The sequence below is a fragment of the Apus apus genome, chromosome 12, assembly GCF_020740795.1.
Source record: "Apus apus isolate bApuApu2 chromosome 12, bApuApu2.pri.cur, whole genome shotgun sequence".
NCBI classification, from domain to species: Eukaryota; Metazoa; Chordata; class Aves; order Apodiformes; family Apodidae; genus Apus; species Apus apus.
This window is the reverse complement of record NC_067293.1, coordinates 9,075,140-9,101,445: the sequence shown is the minus strand read 5'-3', so window position 1 is coordinate 9,101,445 and position 26,306 is coordinate 9,075,140. Positions and strand designations below refer to the sequence as shown.

The 26,306-nt window shown below is 37.7% G+C and overlaps 1 protein-coding gene across 1 annotated transcript; it reads left to right on the top strand.

The window, feature by feature from the left end:
* Positions 1-50: 50 nt before the first annotated feature.
* On the top strand, positions 51-25,179 carry CUL4B (cullin 4B). Its single transcript, XM_051630513.1, has 20 exons — positions 51-1,048; positions 3,674-3,789; positions 8,369-8,472; positions 9,388-9,457; positions 9,938-10,011; positions 10,552-10,714; positions 10,808-10,897; positions 11,186-11,268; positions 12,352-12,419; positions 13,551-13,669; positions 14,472-14,664; positions 15,717-15,821; positions 16,127-16,237; positions 16,969-17,054; positions 17,836-17,943; positions 18,204-18,317; positions 19,281-19,386; positions 19,464-19,636; positions 20,110-20,262; positions 21,651-25,179. The coding sequence occupies exons 1-20, from the start codon at positions 517-519 to the stop codon at positions 21,744-21,746; spliced, it is 2,664 nt and encodes an 887-aa protein (XP_051486473.1). The 5' UTR covers positions 51-516; the 3' UTR covers positions 21,747-25,179.
* The last annotated feature ends 1,127 nt before the right edge of the window (positions 25,180-26,306 follow it).

The window sequence follows — 26,306 nt, the reverse complement described above, 5'->3', positions numbered from 1 at the left end:
GGGAGGCGGGAGCCCGAGCGGAGCGGGGCGCGGGGGGAGCGGTGGCGTCTGGGGCCCGGGGCCGAGGCGTGAGGCAGCCGCGCTCAGCCCTCCCCGCTGCTGCTCGGCGGAGACGAGGCGGCCGGAGCCGGAGAGGAGCGGAAGGAGAAGCCGGGGGAGCGGGCAGCCCTGGGGAGGTACCGGTGCTGGAGAGGAGATTTGAAGGAAGCTGGTGGGTGGCAAGAGGCAGGAACGGAGACGCTCTGCTGAGGAAAGAGTAAAAACAGGAGAGCAGAGACGAAATACGAGAAGAAACAAAGTAATAAAGAAAAAGGGGAGAGCGGAGATAAAGTGACTCCTCTGAGAGAGAGAAGAAAGCGAAGGAGAGGGAATACGGAAGGACTCCACCGATGAGAGAGAAGAGTTGAAAGACACCCCCCCTCCCGAAAGACACCAGAGACTGGCTCTACAACTCTCTCTCCCTTTGTCACACCACAAGGATTTGATGCCCCTCAGCCTGCTCACTTCTGTGTGTTCATGTTTCCCACAGGTTTCTCTTCCCCCAACCCCCCAGCTGCAGCCCAGGAGGTCAGACCTGCCACTGATGGTAATACCAGCAGCAGCTCCTCCTGCAAGAAGAGAAAGTTAAATAACAGCAGCAACAGCAATTCTGAAAGAGAAGAATTCGATTCCATTTCTTCCTGCGCCTCTTCTCCTTCCAAAAACACCTCCTCATCATCTTCCTCCATCATCACCACCTCCTCGTGCTCCTCCTCAGGGGTTGCCTCCTCCAACCATCACCTCCAGAAGAAGCTGCGCTTTGAGGACTCCGTGGATTTTATTGGACTCGATGTGAAGATGGCTGAAGAGTCGTCTTCCTCCTCCTCTCCTGCTGCCTCTTCTCAACAGCAGCACCAACAACAGCTCAAAAATAAAAGCCTTTTAATTTCGTCAGTGGCCGTGGGGCACCACGCAAATGGTCTGACCAAAGCTGCCTCCTCTACTGTTTCCAGTTTCGCCAACAGTAAACCTGGCTCTGCTAAGAAATTAGTGATCAAGAACTTTAAAGGTAACAGGCCATAATTTGTCACAACCCGTGGGGAGCTGATGCTCAACTTAGTGTTTTGTTTTCAACTTGAAAAAACCGGTTGGCTTTCAAATAGCTCAAAGTCTTACAGGAAATGCTTTTCTGTGGTGAAGGTTTCTATGCTTATGTAAAGAGGCAGTAATGTTTTCTGATGCATACTTGCCCAGTCGTGTAGATGTCTTGAGCTACACTTCATAGCTTGGGATTGTTTTTCATACTCTTTTCACTCTGCTGTGAAGGCCTTAACTTGCATGGTAGACACAAGGTTTTACTACATAACTGTGTGAATTGCCTTTCTTAAAACTTTTAACCTTTGATACCTCTTTTCTAGTAATTCTGATTCAGGGCAGAGTGTATGTTTTAGTCCAGTTATCATAAGGTCTTTGCAGTTTTTTTAATTGGGCCTAAATCTATATGTCTTGCTTCTCTCCATGTTGTTGTAGGTTAATCTGCCTGTGCTTAGTTTTAAATGTTGAAACTAAGGTGATTATCAGGCTATTATGGCGGATTTCCTTTCTGCTTTTCCCACTTGCCCTTAAAGCAGGTAGTTCAGATTTTTGCTGAAGTGTTTTCCTTGCAATATCTTTGCTGTAGTTTTTCTTATTTAACTCTGTCTTTTCTCTGTCTTAACATGCTCTCACTTTACAAGCCTACCCTATTTACCAATTGTCTAAAAAGATGTGTTTGAGATGTGTGAGTATTGTTACTAGAAACCAACTGAAGCAGCGAAATGAAAGTTTTTGACTGTGTTGTTTCATTTTCTAGTAAACAACAATAGAAGTAGGTATGGGCAGAAAGCTTAGCTAAATTTTTTTTTTTTTTTTAACCTTATAAGGAGGGGGAAATCATGGGCCTTTCTAATTTCCTGCCTCTTGCTCTCTTCTAAAACTGTCTGAAGGCTTGCTTTCTTGTTGGGTTGTTGTTTTTTTTCTTTTTCCCCATGTTTTTGGGGTAGGGATGGGGTAAAAGAAATTACTGACATAAAAATAAATTTTCAAATACACAACTGAGACAAGTGTTCTGTAGAGATATAGCAGAAGATAAGGATTAGGATTGTTTTAGCCACGGTGAAGTTTTACAGGAATTAATGATCACAGTGTAACTTTTTCCTTTAAAGTCCTCTTAATTCTCAAAAATGTTCTCTGCTCATCACATCATAATTTCATTTGACTGATTTTAACACTCCTGCCTATGATGCATGGTAGTGAGAAATAGATGCCACTCTTATGCTGCTTGCACACTTATGTCTAAGGGAAATCAGCTTTTCATGTTCCAGATACTTGTTAAATGTCATGGCTTGCATCGGTCTGTGATCACTGTTGCTTATGAATTGGTATTTGAATCACTTGCTTTACAAGGATGTCTCAGGAATCTGCCAGCTTTGCTTTTTGTTTACTCTCAGATGCTAAACTGAGTAACAGTCTGAAGATTTCTGTCTTTATCTTGGTATGATGTCAATAACATCCTTTACAACTAAGATAACTTCCTAAAATTAAGAATCCTGGTTGTCATTAGTTGTCTCTAGATTCTTATGATACAGTTTATGTTGGGATATTGCCAATATTGAAAGGGAATGCTTGGGAAGACAAAAACAATTACTCCTTGCTGTTGTTTCTGGAGAAATCATAAAATTTTACCATTTGTTTTTTACCTTTAAGTATGTAAAAATCAGTTTTCACAGAGTATAAACTCTGGGCCAGGTTCACCTGTTGGTGGCATGGGTGTGCACGTGACTTCCTCCATGAATTTTCTTCTCCTTCCTGCTCTGTTTGGGAACACAAATTATCACAAATTATCTCTGTTTGGGAACACACAGAAGTTTTTTTAAAAGTCCTGGTATTTTGAGGTTATGGCTTGGGAAATCTCTCAGACTGTTGTAAATGCAGATGCCACATAGCAGGGTTATCTAGAGAAAAGGGGCTGAAAAAAAATAATGGAAGGAGTAAAATCTGCAAAGCTTGAGCTATTTGAACAATAAAAGAGGGCTTAACTCTTCACAAATATCCACTGGCCAAACCCAAGAAAGACATAAATGGATTACTTTAAAATATGGAGGTTTTCCTTGCGGCCATAAAGCCTGTACTATAATTACAGTGTTGCCATGCATGTTTTTTGAGTTTCTCTGCATTGGTTGTGCAGAGTTCAGTTAATGAGCCATAATTATTTTTTAAAAAAGCTATACACAACTCTTATCTTTTAATCCATCCTTTCCAGCTTTTATGTTTGCTTTCTTTTGGTTGTGTTGTCTAATAGTGAAAAAGAGTGTATTGAAGAGGTAGCTAATTTTTGCTGGGTTTTAGCTTTTTATCCCTTGAGCTGCTCTGATGCAGTGTTGTGATTCTTACATATCACACATGCTGTTTGGGCTACAGATGCTGTGATGTGTATGTGAAGAGCAATGTTGAATTTTTACAATGCATCACTATTTCAAATATAAATAAGATACTGCTTTTACACTAGAGCTTTATTTTCATGTAAGTACAAAGTAACATCTAGAGCATCAGCCTGTCCCTGTTTCCTCTCAGCCACATTTTTTATTTCTATGAAAGTTGAAGTGTTCTGCTCTTTCTAAATGCTTTCTCAAACTCTGTATCATTTCTTCTAAAGATAAACCCAAATTGCCTGAAAACTACACAGATGAAACCTGGCAAAAACTGAAAGAAGCTGTAGAAGCTATCCAGAACAGTACTTCCATTAAGTACAACTTAGAGGAGCTCTATCAGGTAAGTGCTTTAAGTAGAAGCAATGGGGAAGAGTTTTTGGTTTCCTTGTTGGATTTATTTCTTTTTTGCTTAAAACACTTTTGATAAAGTGGTAAGAATATGACATTATGCTTGATACCTGCTTTTGTCACTGAAAAACTTCTAATAATTTCTCAAATTTTAAAGTCATCAGTGAAAATTTCACAAGGCCTGACATTGAGCTTGTAAATTAATTTACCTGCTGCAACGTAAGCCAAGATATGGTTTCCCTTGCAACATTTCACAAGAATTAAATAAGGCAAGGACCTGTATTCCCTTTATTGTTTTGTGGTTTATGGTGTGTAGCTGCTAAAGGAGAAATGTGAAATTAAAATGTTGGTGTTTAGGTAAGAAAAGACTATTTATATTAAAATATAATCCTTTTTCTGATGACAGTGTCTGTTCATGATTGAAAATAAATTATTTTAAACCAAACTTTTAATTTAACTTCTTAAAATTAAATAAACTACCATTTTTCCTTATTTATTTTATTACATTGGTTTGATTGTAGCTTTTTTTATAATTGAGCCTTCTGTGTGTTCTAACAACAGAGAATCATCTTATTCCCAGCAACAGCTCTGATTGTTTTGCCCTAAATGATTCAGGAAGTGATCAGACTGAACTGCATTTCCTAACTTTCTTTATAAGCTCCACTTCTGCTTTTTCAGATGATGGTGGTAGGGAGACTTCTCTTCCTTCTCACCTTGTCCCTAGTGACATGGCAATACTTAAGGTTTTAGCAGCCTATGAACAGTGCTGCTTTAGCTTGGTATTAATGAGCACTCCTGCTTTTTACTCTACTTTTAAAGCCTTTAGTACCTGGTTAGTTGCTTGATTTGTTCCTGTGTGTGTGTATAGCCTTATTTGCATCTGGTTTTATTGTCTTGTCTTCCCCTGCCATCCTCTTTTCAATAAAAGTTGCATTTGGATATTATTTACTCCAGGGAAAAGTTGGGGAGAGAAAATCCTGTTTGCACAAGGTTTGGGGACAGATTTAGGGAAGGATAAATTGCCATTCCTTGTGGAACCAAGAGCCTCATGGGACAAGTTCCTCAGTTCGGTGTGTTTTTAAGCTCATTGTAATCTTTTATAGTGTTCAATTAATCTAAAAACAGCTTTCTTTAACAGTTTGTCATTATAATGTGTAATATTGTTAAAGTAACAATAGTATTGTTACTTTTGCAAAACTTGGTGAAACTAAGCAAATTACAATCCACTGTATTGGCTGGCATTGTGCATTACTTTAGACTGAATAGCAACGCAAATAACTGTTAATTAGATATTTGAAGAATATCCAAAATTGTTTAAAAGTACAAAGTTCAATTGAACGCCCTGCTTAACCACTTACATTTCTGCTCAATTTTACCACAGGCTTAATGTAATGTTGCTTGTGCTCAGAAATCCAGAAATGTGCTTTTTTTCTTTGAAATCTCAGTTTTAACATTGTAGTAACTTAAGATACTTCTCAGTGAAATAGATTGCAATTAAGTATGACATTTTTCTTTCTTATAAATCTAAAAATAAATGTATTGACTTAAAAATAGAAATAGGAATCGGTAGTGTTTTTAAATGCTAACTAAACTAATGTCATTTCTGAACAGCTGCTTGGTAAATGGATCTGATGCCAAATATGCTTTGGCAGGCACCATTATCCAAGCATAGAGAGGAATTGCAGAAGACTCTGCAAAAGTTCTCCTGCATACCTCAAAATCAGATGCTTCTTTTTTAAACGAAGTTAAACCTCTTGAGTTTGGTTTAACTCTTGTCTGTGTTGTAAAATCCCACTGAGCAAACATTTTGAGGCTTTATTTATTTGTGGGACACCAGCTTAGCACTCTTTTCCTTCTCAGCAAGAGAGGAGATACGTCTTAGAGTAGCTAAAAAGCTACAGAACGGAAAACTTTGCTATTAGCATCATTTTCCTTAGGCTAGTACCAAAAAATAGTGATCTACATCTTTGGTACCAATCACAGAGTTAAGTACTTCTGGAAAGTTCTGATTTTCTTTAATCAGAGCTGTGTTCAGTACTTTTTCCTACTTTTCCCCAGTGCACAAACCCAGGTGTGGCTGCTGCAATTAAAAAAAAAAACACACCCCCTACAAAATCCCAGAATATGTGTTTCACAAAGGAAATATGATGCTTTGCCTTCGGATGTTCTGACCATCTTTAGGGCACAGATTGCCTGATCAGGAAGTTTTATTCCACAAATTCAGAACAAGAAAAAATTGTGGACCCCTCAAGTTCATAGGAATTTTTGATGCAATTACTGTTGTGTAACACCAGTAATTAAATTCACAAAGCATAGTATTTCAGTAGTGGTGTTATGTTCCACAGAGCAAATCTTAGTGAAAGGTCCTGTACTTTGTGTGCCTAGAAAGGTCGCAAAATAAAATTACAGCACTTTTCTGGATGATATCAAAGAAGATGCAGAAGTTTTGTATTCAGTGTTCAAACACTTGATACTAGCCGACGTGTTCAAACACTTTGGAATTTCTGACACACAAATACAAAAGCACAGCTTTGTATGAACACTACATAAAAGTGTCACTGATACATCTTTATTATTTCTCCAAGAGTTAATAGTATGTGTTTGTCCATTACATGCAGAGGCTAATTCTTTTGAGGATTTGTATTAGCATGGTTAGATAGTACTTGTTTTGGTCAACAGCAGTTATGAAAGTGTTGGTAGTTGAGATGGATGAACTGACCAGAATAGTGAAATGACCACTGGTGTCCTAAGCTGGTAGGTGGAAGCAAGGCTACCTGTGGGTAAGCAGGTGACTAGCAAGTTCTACACAAAACATTCATCTTCCCAGCTCTCAGCTGGCTTCTTCCAGAGTAAGTGGTAGAAAAGAAGAAACCCATTTATTGAGCTTGTTGAAGGTCTAATCAGGCTTAGTGCTTTCCATCCCCTTTTTCTTTTGGAATCACAGCAGTGGTTATTTCCTGTTGTGCTGCCATTTCAGCTAGTGCCTGACCCTGCAGGCACAGGAGCAGATCAGAGTTGAACTGTGTCCGTAACCTGCTCTGAACAGGGAACTGTGGAACACATTTTCCAATCACATCATTGTGTTTGGTTGGGGTTTTATGAGTGTTAAGGCTGAGAGTTGAATTTGTTGCTATTTCTAAATATTAGTTACTTCAGTGATAGTTCTGGCTTTCCTAATAATCCTCATTCAGACCTGGTTTAGTTTTAATTGCTACACCTGTTGCTTTCTGACAGTAAGCTTTTGCAAGTTTGGTTTTCTTTTGTTGTTGTGTGAGGTGCTTTTGTTGTGGAATTTTGTGGTGCTGTGGTTTTTTAAAATCCTCTGTGTCCTAGAGCCTGTATTAGCTGGAGTGCAATTGCTCTAGAAATTGTTTACTGTTGATACTGAGAATCATTACTGTTGACATTCTAGGACAAACTGAGGAGCTCCTTGTTTAGCTGTGCTGATTGTTGCTGTGCTTTTAGTGGTGGCCGCTTACTGTGTGCTGGTGGCTTTTGTTTGGACTTTTGGGAGATATTCTGGGGGACTTCAGTGCAATGGAGATTTGCTCTGTATACTTCTGACCTGCTCTGTCTCTGCATTGTTCCCTGCAGTTGCTGGGGAACAAACTTGATCTTCCAGTCCTTGTTTTGCTTATTAGTTGGTTGTACTGGCAACTGAAGTGTTTTCCATTAAAAAACAATTTAAAATTGAGAGGTGTTAGTTGAAAATCATATTTACCTCTCCTCTAGCTTCTACAGATGTTTTATGGAATAATCACATATGATGTCTTTCCCCAGTCTGTAAAGAGTTAAAGTTGTTCAGTTGCTTTTGAAATCCAGGCAATTGGTATAAATTTTGGAAAAAATCTTGAGTTACACTTATGGATTTAGGGATGCTTGTTTGCTTGATGTTTCTCCAAGACATGTACCCATTAAACTTCTTTTGGCTTCTTTCTGTGAAGCACATCAACAATACTAATACTTGATTATGATTTAGAAATCTGAGATTTGTCGCTGTAAACATTTGGAATGTTATACTAGTAGTGAAAATAGTTCTGGATTATAGCTGAAGTTATTGATGGGGATTATATTTATATATAAATGTATATGTACTTCTTGGGGATGAATTAAGGAAAGGACTGCAAAAGGAAGTAACACTGCTAATATCAGTATGAGTTGCAGAGCACAGCAGTTAATAAAATTAAGACTTTAAGTGTTTGCTTTGAAGTAAGAAGTAAGAAGTAAGCCCAGCAGGCTGCCTGAACATACTAACCCAACACCCTGGTTCTTAGAGATGCAAATCCTGAAGTTCCTTTGAGATATCTGTGCTGCCACTGAAACTGATCAGCTGTGAGCTGGTCAGGGTATGGCCTTCCTTTACTCCTAGTGCCATCATAGTGCCATGTCTCTCCCTGGTGTCTGGTTTGCAAGTGTTAATTATGTTACAAGTAAAAGCTTTCTAAAAAGAGTTTTGAGTGAGAAGCAGAAGAATTCCATGGTTGTTGGGGAGGTGGTGTTCCCTCTTTCCTTGTAAAACCACATCTAAGAATATAAATCAATTTCTTAGTATTTGTTTCTCTTTACTTCAGGCTGTTGAAAATCTCTGCTCCTACAAGATTTCTGCAAACTTGTACAAACAATTGAGACAGATCTGTGAAGACCACATTAAAGCACAAATCCACCAATTCAGAGAATATCCTTTTTTAGCTGTTTTGTGTGACAAACCAAACATTTTTGCCTACCAGTATGTGGTGATGAATTCCTTTGACTAGTCCGTAACAGTAGACCATGGTAATCTGAATTCCTAGCTTGAGCAGAATTTGGTCTGTTTTCATTTTTTTCATGGGACCTCAGAAGATACCACTAGTTCCTTTATGCCTGTAACCATTTGAAAAGTTTATAAGAAAGTTTAATTGGTATTTATGAAGCACTTTGACATCTTACAGAAGCTCATATTAAGCTTACAGCGAGGTTTAAAAAGGCTGTGTTGTCTGAATCAGTTCAGGCTTCTTTACATGCTGATCTTGTCATGCTCAGGTAAACAGAAAAGTCTTCCAACAAGTATTCTTATTTTCTTCATGAAAAGTGCTAGTGATCTGGCAGCAGGCAGTGTTGGTAGCTCTGAGGATCAAAATGTTTTATTTTCACAAGTTTTGAGTTGCATCAGGTGGAGAACCTGTTAAGTGGATATTAGTTAGTACCAGAACTATACAACTGAATAAAACTTAATGACTTAATGAACTGAATAAAAGTTAAATTTGAAGTACAAAATTTCTCTCAAGGTTGTATCTCAACACGAGCTGAAATTATAGTCAAAAAACAGGTGTCAGGATATGTATGTTTGTTTCACTCCTGAGGGACTGGGAATTAGACAAAACATTCAAAAGCATTAAGATCCTTTCTTTTAAATAATTAAAATAATTTTGATTTCTCATTATGAATACAAGGACCCTCATTTAAAAAAAAAATGCTGCAAGAAGTTAACTGGTTCTTTTTGGGAATAGATGAGTTTGTTGTGCTCTCTGATAAGCATCTTAAGAAAAAGAATAATGTTGGTTCATTTCATTGCTAACACTATTAATCATAATTTTCTTAACAAGTTTTTCATGGATTCATTGGATAGTGTCCTTTTTCTAAAGAAAATAGACAAATGTTGGCAAGATCACTGCAGACAAATGGTAAGTTTTATCTTTTTAAAGAAAACCAGTTGCCTACTCAGCCAATGTTTTGCTTATCTCTGTTCCTTTACATACTGTGTTTCTGAAATGTTGTCTTAAATGTATATGAAGCTTTGTCATTAAATACAACTGTATCAAGTTTGAGCCTTGGAAAGGCTTGTCTGTCTTGTGTTTCTTGACACATTGGTCTGATCTGGGACAACCCCACACACACTCAACTCCTAACTGTTGTTCCTATGCGAACCTTTCTCCTTTTATACCTATTATAAAAGGACCTGTTTTTCATACAGGAAGATGCTAAATATCAAATTCATCATCTCACTGAGATGGGCAGAATATTTCAAACAAATCAGTGCTATCTAAGAAAGCACTGCCTGAAACCTGTCAGTGGGACTTTTTGGTTGTTGAACATAATTTGTGTTGCTCTTCAAAATCATGAGTAAAATGATTGTGGCTTTTTCTTATTCCTTCTCATAACAGATAATGATTAGAAGTATCTTTTTGTTCTTGGATCGAACTTACGTACTTCAGAATTCAATGCTGCCATCTATTTGGTAAGGGCACAAAGAATAAAACTATTAGGGTTATATTTAAATTATTGCAAACATCTTGCTGATTTTCAGTGTTCTTTAAATAGAAAATTAATTGCAACCAGTAAATTAGATGGTGACTGGTTACATGCTTGTTGCAAAGGGAGATTTCACTTCTAATTTATTTGCCATGAATTACAGGATTCTTCTGCAATAGCTGTGATAGCAAATTGCAGCAAACTAGATACCAACCTCCTGTTTGCACAGTAAGGGAAGGGCCTGTTCAGCAACTGAAGTTGTTGCTAATCAAGTGAAAAATAAAGTTGCTGCAAAAGTTAGGTGGTTATCTAGGAAAAAGTAAAAACTGTAGTTTACTGTTGATGCTTTGTCCTGACTTATTTTAGTGTTTGTTCATCCTGAGTGATTTAGGGGCAGAGGAATGAGAAATGTGAATAATGCTATTATTTATTGTTCTCTCTATTTGATCTAGATCAAATCTTATTAATAGACAATATATGGGATTGATTCTTACACAATTTATTGAACAGTCTATTTTCTTTTTAGGGATATGGGGCTAGAATTGTTCAGAACTCATATAATCAGTGATCAGAAGGTTCAGAACAAAACTATTGATGGCATTCTTCTGCTGATTGAGAGAGAAAGAAACGGTGAGGCTATTGATAGGAGTTTACTGCGAAGCCTTCTAAGCATGCTTTCTGACTTGCAGGTGAGTTAACTTGTTTCACCTTTAAACTAAACAGCTCAGTTTCTTAATGCTCAGTAAGCTTTACCCTGGATTGCTGTTGTGTTGTTTCCCTAGATTTATCAAGACTCCTTCGAGCATAGATTCTTGGAAGAGACCAACCGCCTGTACGCAGCAGAGGGACAGAGGCTGATGCAGGAACGAGAGGTATTTTCCATCTTCAACAATATTTGTTAAGCCTAATGATGAATGAAGTCAGGGAGAGGAGCTATTCTGCTGCATTATCCAGTGCACAGGGCAGTAATATGACCTTTATGTTTTATACTACTCTAAAAAAGCAAACTCACATGCACTTGCCTTCAGTCACAGTGTTAATGATTTCTGCTTAAAACAAGCTGCTGCTGTCAAACCAGTACTGTCTTTTTCTCTTTTCCTTTTTCCCCTCTTTGTTTGTTGTTTTTTTTTAAACATACAAAACTACTCTGGCATTTTCAGGTCCCAGAATATCTTCACCATGTCAACAAGCGCTTGGAAGAAGAAGCAGACAGGATAATCACTTATTTAGACCAGAGCACACAGTAAGTACAGTCTCTCTTGGTATGGTATTGTTAGCTGTTTGGCTTTTCTTCTGTTGAGGGCCATCTAATAGCTACTATTTATTTCAGTTATTGACTTAAATGCTTCTCACTAGTCTCGGCTCACACAGTTAATATCCTTTTCTACTAAGCCAGTAGCTATTTAGACACAAATGTTGTTGGGCATTTGCTTGGAGAAATATAGACTGCTATCCCCAGTACAAACATCTCTTTCTTGCTGAAATCAGCTCTTGTCCTACCTCAAAAAGATAGGACTTATCACAGAGAATTCTCAAGCTGCAGGCTCTGAATATTTACATTAAAATATTTGCATATTTTTAATGGAATCTGGGAAATTACTGAGTAATGTCAGTCTTCAATCTTTTCTACTTAGAGGCAGGATTTCCTCAAATACTATCAAGTGGAGGTCATGACTGGTAGTACAGGAGAGTTGTTCTCCTAATACAAAGCCATGGCTGTTGTATCCTAGAGGAAATGTAGGTCCCTAATACAACAAAACTCTTTGAGCAAGTGGTAGCAACTTCTTAAAGGGCAGCTACAGAGGATCTCTTCAAGAAGGTGTTTTATTGCTACCATCATATGTTTTTAGTTCCTCCCTCCTTCAGGTGTTAAAAACATTTGGCTTGTTTAGTGGCTTCCTTCTTCCACACCACTATTCGTGGCCAACTCCCTAGTTTGTTTAAATACCTCTTGACTCACGAGGTATGTTTTTTCTTCTTTGTCTCCCATGACATAAATCTCCTCCCACAAAGGCAGGAGAAGGTACATTCTTTGACACACCATTGCCCAGTTTCTTCACTGGTGGAATCATCATTGTCCAGCCCTCTAGAGGTCACATACAACAGGCTTATTGCATGAATTAAATCCCCAGTCAGCAAACAGAAAAAAGATTGCTTAATGGGGAGGAAAAAGGATAAATATGTGTATAATCATTTCAGGTCATTGGCCGCAGATAATCAAAGCACTCACAATGACAATTGTAGTGAATGCAATCTCAAAAAAAGAATTTAAAACTGTCAATAATGGAAAAAGGAAAAGTAATTCCAAATGTGTTTTTTTCTATAGGAAGCCACTAATTGCTACTGTAGAAAAGCAACTTCTAGGTGAACATTTAACAGCCATTCTTCAGAAAGGTAATCTTTCTTCTTTATAGAGATGTTTCTAATTGCTGCTTTGGGGCTTTCAAGTCTTGTGCTGAAGCAGAAAGTGAGAGATTGAGGTGCTGGGGGAGGATACAAACTGCATCATTCTTTTATGCCCTTTGCTACTCAGTTCATGAAATAGCATTGACCATTTTGCAAGAGGGCAAGTACCATTCTCCTTGTCAGAAGTAAGGAGGTGCAGTGCTGTCTGCAGAGACACAGCAAAGCAAAAGGGGGAACTAGAACAGGGGACTCAAGTTCAGTGTGTTAAGTAACGTTTTGAAGACTCAGGTAAAGAAGCAGCCTTCAAATTTATGGCTGTACCAGAAAGGGGAAACATTAATTTGCTTCTCACAAAAAGCAGCTTATTTTAAAAATTCAGTGCAATTTGAGCAATAAAGTACATTGTCTCAGTTCTGCAATAGTCTGTAGATTCAAGTGATCCTCAGTTGCTCTGAGAGGTAGTCTGGAAATAGGTATGGGTGTAGCAAGAGCTAAATAATAAAAGAAAATTATGAAGCCCTTATTAGCCAGATTCTGGATGAAGCAGGTATGTGAGCATCTTCCTGCACATCTGAGACAGACACTTCACTGAGAGGAGTAACAAGTTTGCAATATTTACCCATCTACTTCCTTAGAACCTTGTCGTGGAGCATCAGACCATCTCTGCCAGAAAGCTAAAAAGTGAAAGATATTTCTTGAAGCTGCTCACCTTCAGACTTCTATAAAATTTAGTTTTCAGCTGGAGTTGAGACTTGAAGTGCTGTCTTGCCAGGGAACCTATTCCTACAGATTAGTAGAGCGTAAACTTTTCAAATCTTTAGGGAAGAGTAAAGCAGAAGTAAGCAAAGGTGTTGTGATGAGTGTGGTACATAAAGTACATGTAGCCTAAGATATCCAGTTCAATAACAAGGTTTTGAAGGTTTGATCCTGTTCAGGTAACCGGTCTGTGTTTCATTGTTAAATAAGGTAGCTTAAAAAAAAAACTACACCCCAAAACAAATAACAACAACTAATTGCTTTAAAAAAGACTAGCTTTGAAGAGGTCTCTTACTGTAATAATACACTGTCCTTTCTTTGGATTGCTCTGGTTTTCATTTCTGTTGAAATTCTCTCATGCAGGTTTAAACCACCTTCTGGATGAAAACCGAATTCAGGATCTGTCTCTTCTGTATCAGTTGTTCAGTCGTGTGAGAGGTGGAGTGCAGGTTCTCTTGCAGCACTGGATTGAGTACATAAAGGTGCTATTTCTACAACTCTGGAACAGATACCATTACTGTATCAATGGGGTTTATACACAGATATTTGAGTCATCTATATAAACTGTTGCCTATTTCTAGGAATTAAAGGCTGCTTGCTTATAAATGTATTTTTAATGGGCAGCTTTTTGTACTAGAAAAAGTACAGTAACTGTTCTAGCCCTATTGAAGAAAATGCTGAATGGTCATTTAATAACTAAACTCCAAATAAATGTGGAGTTTTTATCTTGCTTATAGTTAGTTATGGGGGACAACTGTATTTTTCTAACAGACATTTTGGTAATGGCAGAACATTTCTGTCTTCTCCCTGCTAAAATTTCTTGTCAGAATGGGTGGTAGCTTAAGTTACCAACCAGTGGAAGTTCAAAAAGCACTGAATATCACATAAGATGTTTCCTCTTAATACTAAGTTAAAATGTTGTCATGAAGAAAGGTTTTGTAATGGCATGGTACTGTTAAATAAAGTTTAGTGGGAGCTTTACCTGCATAAAACCTGAGGGTATAGATGTTTAAAAAGAATGTGTTGGGTTTGCCATGTTTAAATTTACTTCTTCAGGCAAAAGTTATGAATCTATTAATTTTCTCATAAATTGGTTTTTAATCAACATACAAGGTCTAGGAATTATTATCTAGTAAATCCTTTACAATACTATTGCATTTCTTGTCTTAGTGGAACTAATACCAATGCCAGGAATAAGACGTTTCAAAGATAACTTGGGCTTTAGAAGTCTTGTAATTTACATTTATTATTCAGACTAATTGAAAGATATGTTTTATTTTGCAGGCATTTGGTAGCACCATAGTAATTAATCCAGAAAAAGACAAAACCATGGTCCAAGAACTACTTGATTTTAAAGACAAAGTTGACCATATTATTGATGTTTGTTTTCTCAAGAATGAGAAGTTTGTAAATGCCATGAAAGAAGCCTTTGAAACATTCATTAACAAAAGACCAAATAAGCCAGCTGAACTCATAGGTATTTCTCTTCAGTTTCTTCCCATGTGAGAATTTGGGTGGGGGACAAGAGGGAGTTGCTGCTGCAGCTAATGGGTGGGATATGATGGAATTGTATGGACAAAGCATTGTCAAAGTGGGGCTCTATGGTGCCTTACTGTGCAAGTGAATTATTTGAGAAGATAGCATTAAACATGAAGGTCTATTAATCAATTCACTGGCTAGGATGTAGAAAAGTGAAAAACATTAGAACTTGATCATTCCAGCAATTGACTGGTGTCCAGATGTGAGAGCACAGCCAATAATTTGACTTTTTCAGAGGCTTACATAACTGTGCCACCAGCACATGTGCACAGAGCTATTAGGGGCTCTACATTAACTTAAGACAGATGAGGATGTGCTGTGAGTCCCACGACGAATGAGCCTTTTTAGTTTGCAAAGAACATTGTTTACAGATTGTGCATTACAAGCCTGGATCTCTGCATGTTTGAATACCTTAATCATTTCCCCATACAGTGAATAATACCTGCTTTGCAATCTGTTTTGCTGTTGTGCTTGGGGAGTAATGCTTTCTATCCTCCTTTTTAACAATTAATTCACTAACTGTAATGTGCTTACCAAACCATTTGAAATTAAAACAAACAGTAATCTGCTAGAGAGATTCAGAAGTAATAGTAAACACATTTAAATAACTGGCTTACATATTTTTCTTCTGATCTTTTTGCTTCAGTTATAGCCATGTCAATCTATAGCAATAGTGACTTTTTATTTTGAGATTGTAATATGGACCAGGATTTTTTACATACATTTTTTTTACCATTGTGTATGCTAATAAAGTCAAGATGTAGCAATTCCTTATCTGAAAAAAATATACTAGGTTGTAATGTTTTTATAACTTTATAGCCTCTATGAAAATTTATCAAGCTAGCTGTGATGAAACTGATTTGAAGATAATTCCAGGAATCTTTACCTTTCAAAACTATTTCTTTTTTTTTTTTTTAATTCAAATTTAATTACTGTTTTGTTGTGGTACTAAGCACAAGCTAAACTTTTAATTCCTCAATACTCTTTTAGCTAAATATGTAGATTCAAAGCTTCGTGCAGGCAACAAAGAAGCTACTGATGAAGAACTTGAAAAAATGCTGGATAAAATTATGATCATATTTAGATTCATATATGGTAAGTGTTGGGGTTTTTGTGGGGATACAGTTGTTTAATCAGTAACATAAAGGTACTTGGAAATAATTTTTTAAGTCTGTCTGCATTTTCAAGTGTTCATTCTCTGTATATGCAGTTTGCTGGCATAGGGCTGGTTAACTGGTTTGTGTGTTAAAATGTCAGTGACAAGACCTGACTCAAAATCGGTGAGAATCTTAATGTGAAGGCCCCTTTTTAGCTTTACTGAGCATTGAATTGGGCCTCTCATGGGGAGTGCTTGTTTAAAGCTATGATTTGTGATCACTGTCAAATTTCATCTCTTACAGGAAAAGATGTCTTTGAGGCCTTTTATAAAAAAGATCTAGCAAAGAGACTGTTAGTTGGGAAGAGTGCATCAGTAGATGCTGAAAAATCTATGCTTTCCAAACTGAAACACGGTAAGTACCTGTCAGTTTGCTTGCTTTTAAAAATTAGTCATTTTAACAGGCTTTCCCAGAAGTGCTGTTTGTATTTCCCCTTTACGTGAGGACAAAAACCTCGTGTGCAAGTCTTGAATGACGGATGGGCTTTGAGGAGACTCATTTGCTTTTTATTTTAGTAGTTACAGCAGCAATAGCTGAAAAATAAGAGCATAAAGTGCACAGTGTGTCTTGTCCTGTGGGATACAGTTGAAGTTCCCTGCTGGATAAATCAGTGATGTGCTCAGAGAACTTGAGGAGGACTTCTGCTGTTGTTTACTCTGTATAAGGTCTGAAGTGTGAAGCTGCCACTAGTCTGGTCTCCATTATTTCACAGGATGGAGTCTTTGGGTGGCAAGAGTAAGATTTTTAGAACTTTATCTTGTTCTACCATCAGGAGACAGTTTGGCAGGCAGCTGATTGGGATTAGAACTGTCATCTGAGTAACAGGTTATCAGTGGAGTCCTAGGATGAAGCGTCATGTCCACCTGGAAAAAGAGTTTGGTTGCAAAACAGCTGCCATGTTAAAACATTTTCCACCTTGTTTATAACCCTATTCTGTGTCTTAATTTGAATCCAGGTCTTTATGTAAGAGCATACACTGAAATAGGTTGTCTGGCTTCGGAGTACTTTCTGATATTTAGAATAACTGCTCTGATGTTGAAAATAAATCTTAAAAATTTGTCTTGTTTATATCTTCTCTTTTATAGAATGTGGGGCTGCTTTCACCAGCAAACTTGAAGGAATGTTTAAAGATATGGAGCTTTCAAAAGACATAATGATACAATTTAAACAGGTACTTTCGGAAAGCCTGACATGGCTCCTTCATTTACCCTTTGAATGATTTGCCTAATGAGAGGGTGCAGGATGTCTTCAGTTGTGAACATTTTTATTGCAATTGAGTTAAACTCTTTGAATTATTCCAGTTCTCTGCAACCTTCGTTCACTACAGAGAAAAGGACTTTCTAGGTGATTTATTTAAAAAAAAAAAAAAAAAAAAAAAAAAAGCCCAACTGGGAAAACAATCACTACTGAAAATCAGTTGGAATCTATTTCTTAATTCTGTGCTGTTTGTGCTTTTGAACATTTTACTTAACAACAAAGCAAAACACCTGAAACAAGAAGCTCTTTAAAAAAAAAAAAAAAAACACACCCCACCTACAGTAATAAAATAATTGTAAACTTATAAAACATTGTAACAGCAGTTATAAGACACTGTAACACCACTATATTCTGATGGACTGGCTTGTAAGTTTTTGCCTGTTGGTTCTGATGGTTCTGTAATGTTTTGATGACAAGCAAATTTTAACATTTTTTCCTTCATTCACACATAATTAGATACACCTTCATATCAGCCTGCTACAGCACTTTTGCTGTATGGAAGTACCTTTAGAACTTCAGAAAAGTGTTTTTTCTTGTCCTAATTGTATTGTATATAATGTGCAGTTTATATAGCAAAGACATCATAAAGTCACTTGTCTTTTGTGCTGTCATAAGGCCTGTTCTAACTTTTCATTTCTACCTGAAATGTTTCATAAACATTGCTTTATTTCAATGTACCTTGTTTCTTTCTGCAGTATATGCAAAATCAGAATGTACCTGGCAACATTGAACTAACAGTGAATATACTGACTATGGGTTACTGGCCAACCTACGTGCCTATGGAGGTCCATCTGCCCCCAGAGGTAATGAACAGAGGTGTATTAGACCAAGTATCAGCCTGTCAGTCATGCATCTTAATATCAACTGCAGCCTGCTTTTAGATATACATATAATCTCTAGAGATAAATGCAGAAGTGTCTTTTTTAAATTTTTGTTGTAATTGCTTTCATCTTTCTAAGACTTTATTTAAGGTTTATTTGATTGTGGAGGAGGAAAGGATGCTTTTAAAGTAGAAGCTGTGTTCTAGTGTTTTGGGGTTTTTATTTGTTTTGGTTTTTTTTAGATGGTAAAACTGCAGGAGATTTTCAAGACCTTCTATTTAGGAAAACACAGTGGTAGGAAACTTCAATGGCAGTCAACACTAGGACATTGTGTACTAAAAGCAGAATTTAAAGAGGTGAGTCTGTTGTTTCTCTTATTCCTTTTGCTTTGCTGCTTCCAAGTCTGGGTTGGGCCTTAGGGCTCTATTGGGAAGCTTATTTTGAGCTGTGATGGAAAACTTAGCACTGTTTTTGCAATTACTTGTAACTTCTGACTTCTTGCTATCATTTCTGGAGTTGGTAGTTTCTGAAATAGGTGTATTAAGGTTGAAGAAGATGCACCTGATTTCTTTATTGGTGGGGAATAAAAACAACTGTTAGTCACTGCTTGGAGTTCAGTTCAGTATTAAAAATGGCACTGATTTTTATACTGGCTAGAAAAAAAGGGAGCCATGTTCCACAGAGTACTTCATCTGACAGCATTCAGCATCTCTACAGTAAGCTTTTTGTTACTGAAATAAAGGAGAGTTTTGGATTGTGCAAGAAAACTGTTTGTAAAGGGCTTCCAGTGATACCCCTGTAGCATTTCCCCATGGGAGCAATTATATTTCAAGAAAATTTGTCTTGGAGTAGGAATGCTTGCCAATTCTGTTTTGCAGGAAAAATGTTAATGGTAAAACAAGTATTACCGAGCTTGGGTATCTCAGAGATCCTGTAGTTTCTAGTGCTGTGTTTCCTAAACTAATGTTTGAGTTACACTTTGACTTAAAGTTCTTTCAGATTGTAGTTTTAAGCACTCGCTGCTTTGGGATTTGTCTTGAGTATGTTGATGCATCTTGGGTGAGTTTTGTCACTGGATATAATGGTTTAACCTTCTAACCTCTGATATATTCTGCATTTCACAGCAAACACAAGGTGACCTGTCACTCTTATTCTTTCGTATTCCCAAATGAATAAAATAAGTCACATCATTTAAGTGAAATAATTGACATAGAAGAGGAACTAGTTCCTTCCTCTCTGCCCCCCTGCTTCCCCCTGCTCCCCCAAAAAACAACAACAAAAAACAGCCTAGTGATGTCTGTTAATTTCCCTTCTGACAGGGCAAAAAAGAACTTCAGGTCTCCTTGTTCCAGACACTGGTGCTGCTAATGTTTAATGAAGGAGAGGAGTTCAGTTTAGAGGAAATAAAACAAGCCACTGGGATAGGTTGGTATTGAAAACAGCTGTCTACTTCCAAGTATTTCTACTAAAAAGAAAACCTAAACAACTTGTTTCTGCTTTAGAGGATGGAGAGCTGAGAAGGACACTTCAATCTCTGGCTTGTGGCAAAGCCAGAGTACTGACTAAAAGCCCCAAAGGCAAAGATGTGGAAGATGGTGATAAATTCACATGTAATGATGATTTCAGACATAAGCTCTTCAGGATAAAGATCAACCAAATTCAGATGAAAGAAACGGTATATTATTTTTAATCTTCTGGGGTTTAGATCCTTGGGTTCAGTTAGATGCATCATTTGGATACATACCTAGCACTGCAGATTTAAATGTGTGCTTCCATACTAACTTAGACACCACTGATGCTGGATGTCTCTAAAATAGGTTGTTTAAGAGAAGTTCCAATTAGTCAATGTACTTTTTCACCCTTGATCACTCCCTGGAGCTTTTACTGAATGGTTTGTGAACACAGAAACAGGTTCACAGTGAATTTTCCCTGACAAACATCCAGTGTAAAACCTGTGCAGATATTTTAATTCCTTGTACAAATGTTGTTTTTTAAAAGACAAATCAGTCTTAATGTTTGTGAAGATGTGTGTCAGATACTGGACAGCAGATGTTTTACTGTCTTAGACCAAGAATTGTCTTGGAGATAGAAATAATTCTGTTGACAGTTCTGGTGTTCTCATTAACCTTTTCTAAATGGATCCCTCAGGTGGAGGAACAGGCAAGCACTACAGAGAGAGTGTTCCAGGACCGGCAGTACCAGATTGACGCTGCGATCGTACGAATCATGAAGATGCGCAAGACATTGAGTCACAACCTGCTTGTGTCAGAGGTGTACAACCAGCTTAAATTCCCAGTAAAGGTGTAGTACTGATTTTTCTTCTTTTAAAACTTTATTACTGCGTTTTATATCCCCTGGCCTGTCCTCAGTCAGTCCACAGGCAGTGCTTCTGCCTAAAACAAGCATCTTTTTAACCATTACTCTTTGTTACTATTCCAGGCACTGGAATAGGTTACTCAGGGAGGTTGTTGATGCCCCCTCCCAGGAGGTCAAGGTCAGGTTGGATGAGGCTTTGTGTAGCCTAGTTAGTGTGAGGTGTCCCTGTTCGTAGCAGGAGGTTGGATCCTGATGATCTTTAAGGTCCCTTCCAACCTTAACCGTTCTATGATGCTATTAGAAAAGGCAAATTCTCACTTTCAGGATTTTTTTAAGAGCCAAATGCATTCATTTATCTGAATATTGCCTCAGGCTTTTGGAAAGTTAATAAAGCCTGTCACCAAAGGCTATCAGAACCAGAGTCTGTAAGCAGTAGCTGTGAAGCTAGCTCTCCTTTTGTGCTGTTCTTCATGCATTTAGGTGTTGTGGCAATGTGTTCTTGGGGCTGAGGTGAAAATGATTCAGATATGAAATGCATTATTGTTTTTGATTCTTAATTTGGTTGATACTTTTAAATAAATTAGTAGCCAATAAATGTACAGTGTTTTTTCCAGATTATATTGGTTAGTGTATATATATATATATACACACACACACATTATATATATGGAATGAAAATTAGATACTGGTGCATGTCTCAAAAGAGCCCACAGTTGCAATATAAAATTAATTAACTTGCTTATTGTGTATAAATGGAAATGGATTTTCAAAGACACTGATGCCTCTGAGTCTAAATATACAGTGTTTTCTCCCAGTGGAAACACAGAAAAGGTACTCCCATCTCACTCTGGTTTATTACAGTGTCATGTTCCTGCAGGCCTGTAAGTATTGCATAAACTGCAGTTGGGCTTTGCAGGGCTATAACAGATTATTTAAATGCTTTTTCTCACTCATTTTTCAAGAGGCATTTTAATAAAGTCCTTCACTCAACAAAGTCATAGGGCACCCCAGCTGTTGCAAAACTCACTTGCATAGAGGTAAAATGTAACTTGTACTGTCTTTTACCAGGTAAAAGTCAGAAACACTTTGGTACATAATGCATGAATTGCAGTTGTGTAGAGTTTGGTTTAAGCAGCAGCAAATATCTTTCCCTGCTGTAAAAAGCCTCTGCATAGCTGCAGGTGACGAGCTGATTTTGTAACTTTTTCTTCAATTATGCTTTAAAAACTTTGATGCTTTAAGGGATGTCTCTCTTAAACTGTGATGTCTGTTTCCTCAGTCTTAAATACTCTAGATGATTGCCTTCACTAAAAGAAAGAACTGAGAAACACTGACTGCAAAGTAATAATGCTGGCATCTGCTTTATTTTACAGCCTGCTGACCTTAAGAAGAGAATAGAATCCTTAATTGACAGGGACTACATGGAAAGAGATAAAGAAAACCCGAATCAGTACAACTATATTGCATAAACATATGTTGGCCTTTGTTTTACTGCACACTTGGTGTCCTACACAGTTGCCAGTGGATAAACTAGCCTGTTGATCCCGTTAATTGACTTTTTATACTACCGATGATTGAATGACAGCGGTGTAACGGAAAAGTGTAGTAGAGTGGACTTCTTTCAGTGGTTAACATGCCCATTTAAAGAGTACTATTTACATTTTAAGAAGAATGCTGTTGAACTCTTTGCATGTTATTTAGTAAGATGTGCAGAAAGCTGAAAGGAAGTACCTGGTCTTTGTGATTCCATTTGTCTCTGGGTCTGAAGAGGAGTCCCTTGATATACGACAGATGTCTTTCACACCTTTACATGGAAACAGAAGGTTAATATAAGAAAATAGCCTTTAAAATGCTTAAACTGCATGCAAACTTTTAATTTACTGTACAGAATGCATTTCAGTTAGTAACATACCATTGGTTTGGTTGATGCCCACACTTGGATTTTTCCTTTGAGGGAGGGAAAATAGGGAAAAAGCCAAGCTATACTTTCTGCTGATGTAATGGAAAATATTCTTGGTTGCAGTTAAGACAAAATGGTACCAATATAAAATGATGTATAAAGTTTGCAGTGTGGGCATATATACTGTATATACAAACACCATTCTTAAATAACTGCTATAACAAAAACAAGTCCAGATTAGATTTATATGGCTTGCCTATAAAACTTATTGTACACCTTTGGGAATTTTAAGCGTAAAACAGCCATAATGGAAAAAGTGACCGTTTTTACAAGTCATGGGTAGGAGGCCTTCACCTCTTGGCAGCAATACTCTAGACAAGATAATCTATTTACAGATCTCTATGAAAAGCCACACTGTTCTGGTGGCAAAGCTGTAAGAACAAAAATTACAAATGGATTTTAATACTTGTTTTGCTTAGCAACATTCTAAACTTGAACTAACCTCAAGGTTTAGACAGGGCAGCTCTCCTAAGACTGCCCTGCTTTGGATTGCTTTAACTTAAAGCTTTAAGAACTCAGCCCTAGAAGTGGCAGGCCTCCTAGAACCCAGAAGCCTACCTCTCATATAGAAAGTTAAGTATTGCTACAAGGCATCTAAACTATGTTTTCTTAGATGACCAGAGAGCATTCTTAAAAGACATGGGAGAATAAGTCACTTGAATGTAGAGCTTTGTTTCAACAAAATGCATTTTTTTTATTGCTATAGCAGCATGTGCCAGGAAAATATGGGTGGGGGGGGAAAGCATCAGCAGAAAAGGTAACTCCTCTACATAACAGTTCTTCCTTACCCAGCCAGGCTTTAGACCTACTATCAGCTGTGTTGCAGAGCACAAAGAAAAACCTCATTCTCTTTCAGGCACTGATAGTCCTGGGGAATACCAGATACTTCTTGAAAGCAAGATGTTACTTTAGTTTAATGGCAGTGTAACTTAGCTCTCTATAACTTTTATCACTGTGATCCCACATTCAGGGGTGTGCGTGTGTGAGAGGGGAGAGTGTGTGTATTTTGTATCTGACACATCCCATCCTTATTTGCTTTTTTGATCTACTGTTTAATTCCATATTTTCTCTAGTTGTGTTTTCTCTAAAGCTCTTTTATATGCAGTCCTCAGCTGACAGATGAAGCAGATTCATTTTTTTCCTCCTACTAAATTATTTGCTGTCACCTTCTACTAACTGTCATACAGCTCTTTGTGATCTGCAGAAAATCTACTTTATCCTTTGACTCTATTGCAGCATAACCACTGGTAGATGTCCAGGACCACCCTTGCCTCTGTAAGAAAAATACTAACAGTAGAGTTTTCTGGTAAGAAACTTGAAGACTGCTCCTGCAAATAAGTATTGGTTCAAATAGAGATCCACTGGGGAGGGAAGAATGGTCCCCCAAAAAATCTTCCATGTTTTGCATTCAATGTTCCTTTTTCTTGTATGTGTTTTGTATCTTTAGCCAATAAAAGATTCCTTTTAAAAAGGTGTTTTGGAGAAGGGGCATAAAAATTAACTTTTTGGGAGATAGGAGATGATGAGTATCAGTATTGAATTGGTTCCACTCAGTCTGTTGTAGCATATAAATCTAACACCTCTATGTCTTTAAAATACCTATTCTGGTAAAATCCTCTCTTGTTAGACAGGTGTGTTGCATTCAGTCAAACTAACCAGAAAGGTCTGCAGGTTTATTAAGTATTTATCCCATCCATTTCAGTAACATAATATATATATATGGAAAATGTCCTCAAATCTCATCTGACTTCATGACCCTAAGCAGCAATCTAGTTAAAGCAACCCAAAGAATGGACTTTGAGAGCCCTGGCTAGGCCAAGAGAGGAGGTGAGAGAGGGGAGGGGAGAAGAGAAGGCTTCTTCTTGTATCTTCATGGGTTTTCCCCAAGAACTTGCTCATCTCTTCTGCTAAGGTCTTGCTCATTCCTGGTTAAGGACAAAGCTGCAGCCAAGATTTATCGTCCAGCCGTACAACTCTGCAACTTCTTGCTGGGATCATGTGCCTGCCTATTGAGCCATATATATCTCTGTAAGAAAATAAATCAAAGTGGGCTTGGACCACAACTCATCTGGCTATAACACAGCTTGTCTGTTTGGCCACACATTTTTAATCTTGACTCTTGCATGCAGTTTATAGCACCTTGTTCATAAGAAATTGCAGTTTATTCTTAGAAATATATATTTTAGGTTTTTTAATCTTTATACCCATAAATGGACTATTTTTTTGTCTTGGCTGGTTTAAAAAGTGACCATTTTGTTTAAATGCTGTAACTGCAAATGTGTTGTAAACGTTGTTTTGTTCTATAGTTTACACAAAGGTGCCAAAGTAAATAGTTAATAAAAAAAAAAACCCTAGCAAATTAAGTTGCTTTAGCTGTTCTTCATATTTTGGTCTCTGCTTTTTTTTTTTGTCAGTCTTTCATTTTTTCCTAGACATATCATTTGCCCTAATGCTCTCTTTAAAAAAAAAAAGTGCATCTAAAGAAATGTTCAAATACCACTTTTTTAGTGATTTCATATAGTAGGAAGAATATTTTCTTTGAAACGTTACACTAAAATTGTAAGAGTACAGCAGCATTCAAAAATGTAATATACTTTTTGTATAACAGTTCTTCAGAGTATGTCTGGAGTGGGGGGGGGGGAACTAACCCTGTTACTTTTCAGAAGCCTCTTCACTTGGCTACCAGAGTATCAAATTGTGCTTTTTCACTGCATCAAGAAGTTATAGTTTATGCAGACTTACAAACAGGGCATGTATCACCATTGTATCCTTTGATGCAAAAAGCAGCAAAACCTTTTTTATGTTTCATAAGTCTGATATGGGTACAGAGAGTCTTTCTTAAGTTGGTAAATAATGTAAATACATGTCCTTTCAGAGAGTGAGTCTGTTATCTAGGTATTTTGTGTCATTTAATAAATATTAAACAGTTTTGTGTTGATAAACTCTTGTGTGTAAAATGCCTTTCTTACTCAAAGTTCTGTATGTCGGGCTTACTAATGTTTGTGGCTTCTTTAAATTCTTTAGCTTGTGCTTTGATAGCAAAATACCTGTTTGCTACTTAAGTATAATAAGTAGTTCTTTCTTCACTCAGTCATTAAAATCCCTTGAGTTTTCTAAGTGGCTTCCATTCCTGAATTTATTTTTTTCTTACTAAGTCTTCTACAAGGTTATTGGAGGGGAAGGATATAATCTTCCTTGCAAGCCCTGAATCAGGATTAGAATGTGTGTAGGTGCCAGAAATGGTACAAAAATCCCAGAAGGAATGGCTGGTTGCTAGCAGAGGAGGCTGCTCTTGTGCTGCACGATTACTCCTTGTCTCCCAGTACTGTAAGCAAATTGTTTAATGGCTCTGGTACAATTATTGAAGTACAAAGGCCTGGGCTGGATAGGGAACTTCCTTCTGTTACTGCTGATGGCAAACTGGGCCATTAATTTTTCTTCAGCCATTTGGTACCTCTAGACTAAGTCTGAGCAGAATTTGCCAAGAGTTATCTTTCCCAGTGTATGTGCTCTGAGGAGTCAGTGGAGAGGGGAGGCAGTCTTTTAACTTTCCTTTCAGAGCTCTGGAGGAGTGGTGTGGAAATGCAGACAACTGTAGCTAAGGAAGCGCTGGTCCTCCAAACTGATCTGTTGAAGGCTGCAGGGAGGCAGACCCTGTGCAGTGCTGCTGTAATGGCAAAACACAGACTTTGTGCAGAGGCTATCTTGTAAAATACAGAGTTAACTGGGTGTGCTGGGGAGGAGGCACAGCTTTTGGGAGTGAGATGGGAACAAAGATTACAAAATACAGCCTCTGCAGAAGTGAGCTGGCACCTTGTCACCGTGCAGGTAAAGCTTGCTCCTTAGGCTGCAGCAGGGGTAGGTCAAGAACTGGTTCTGCAGCCAAAGGGCTGATTCTACTGCTTGCAGAACTAGCACTGCCTGTGTATCCCTTCAGCTTCTTCCTTTTTATTCCTACAGCAGCGGCTGCTGTTTCCAGTCCTGGCTCCAAAAACACAAAGCAGATGTCCAGCCCCAAACTGGGGAGTGATCACTCCCCGGAAGAGTTTTGTTGCTCAGGACAATGCAG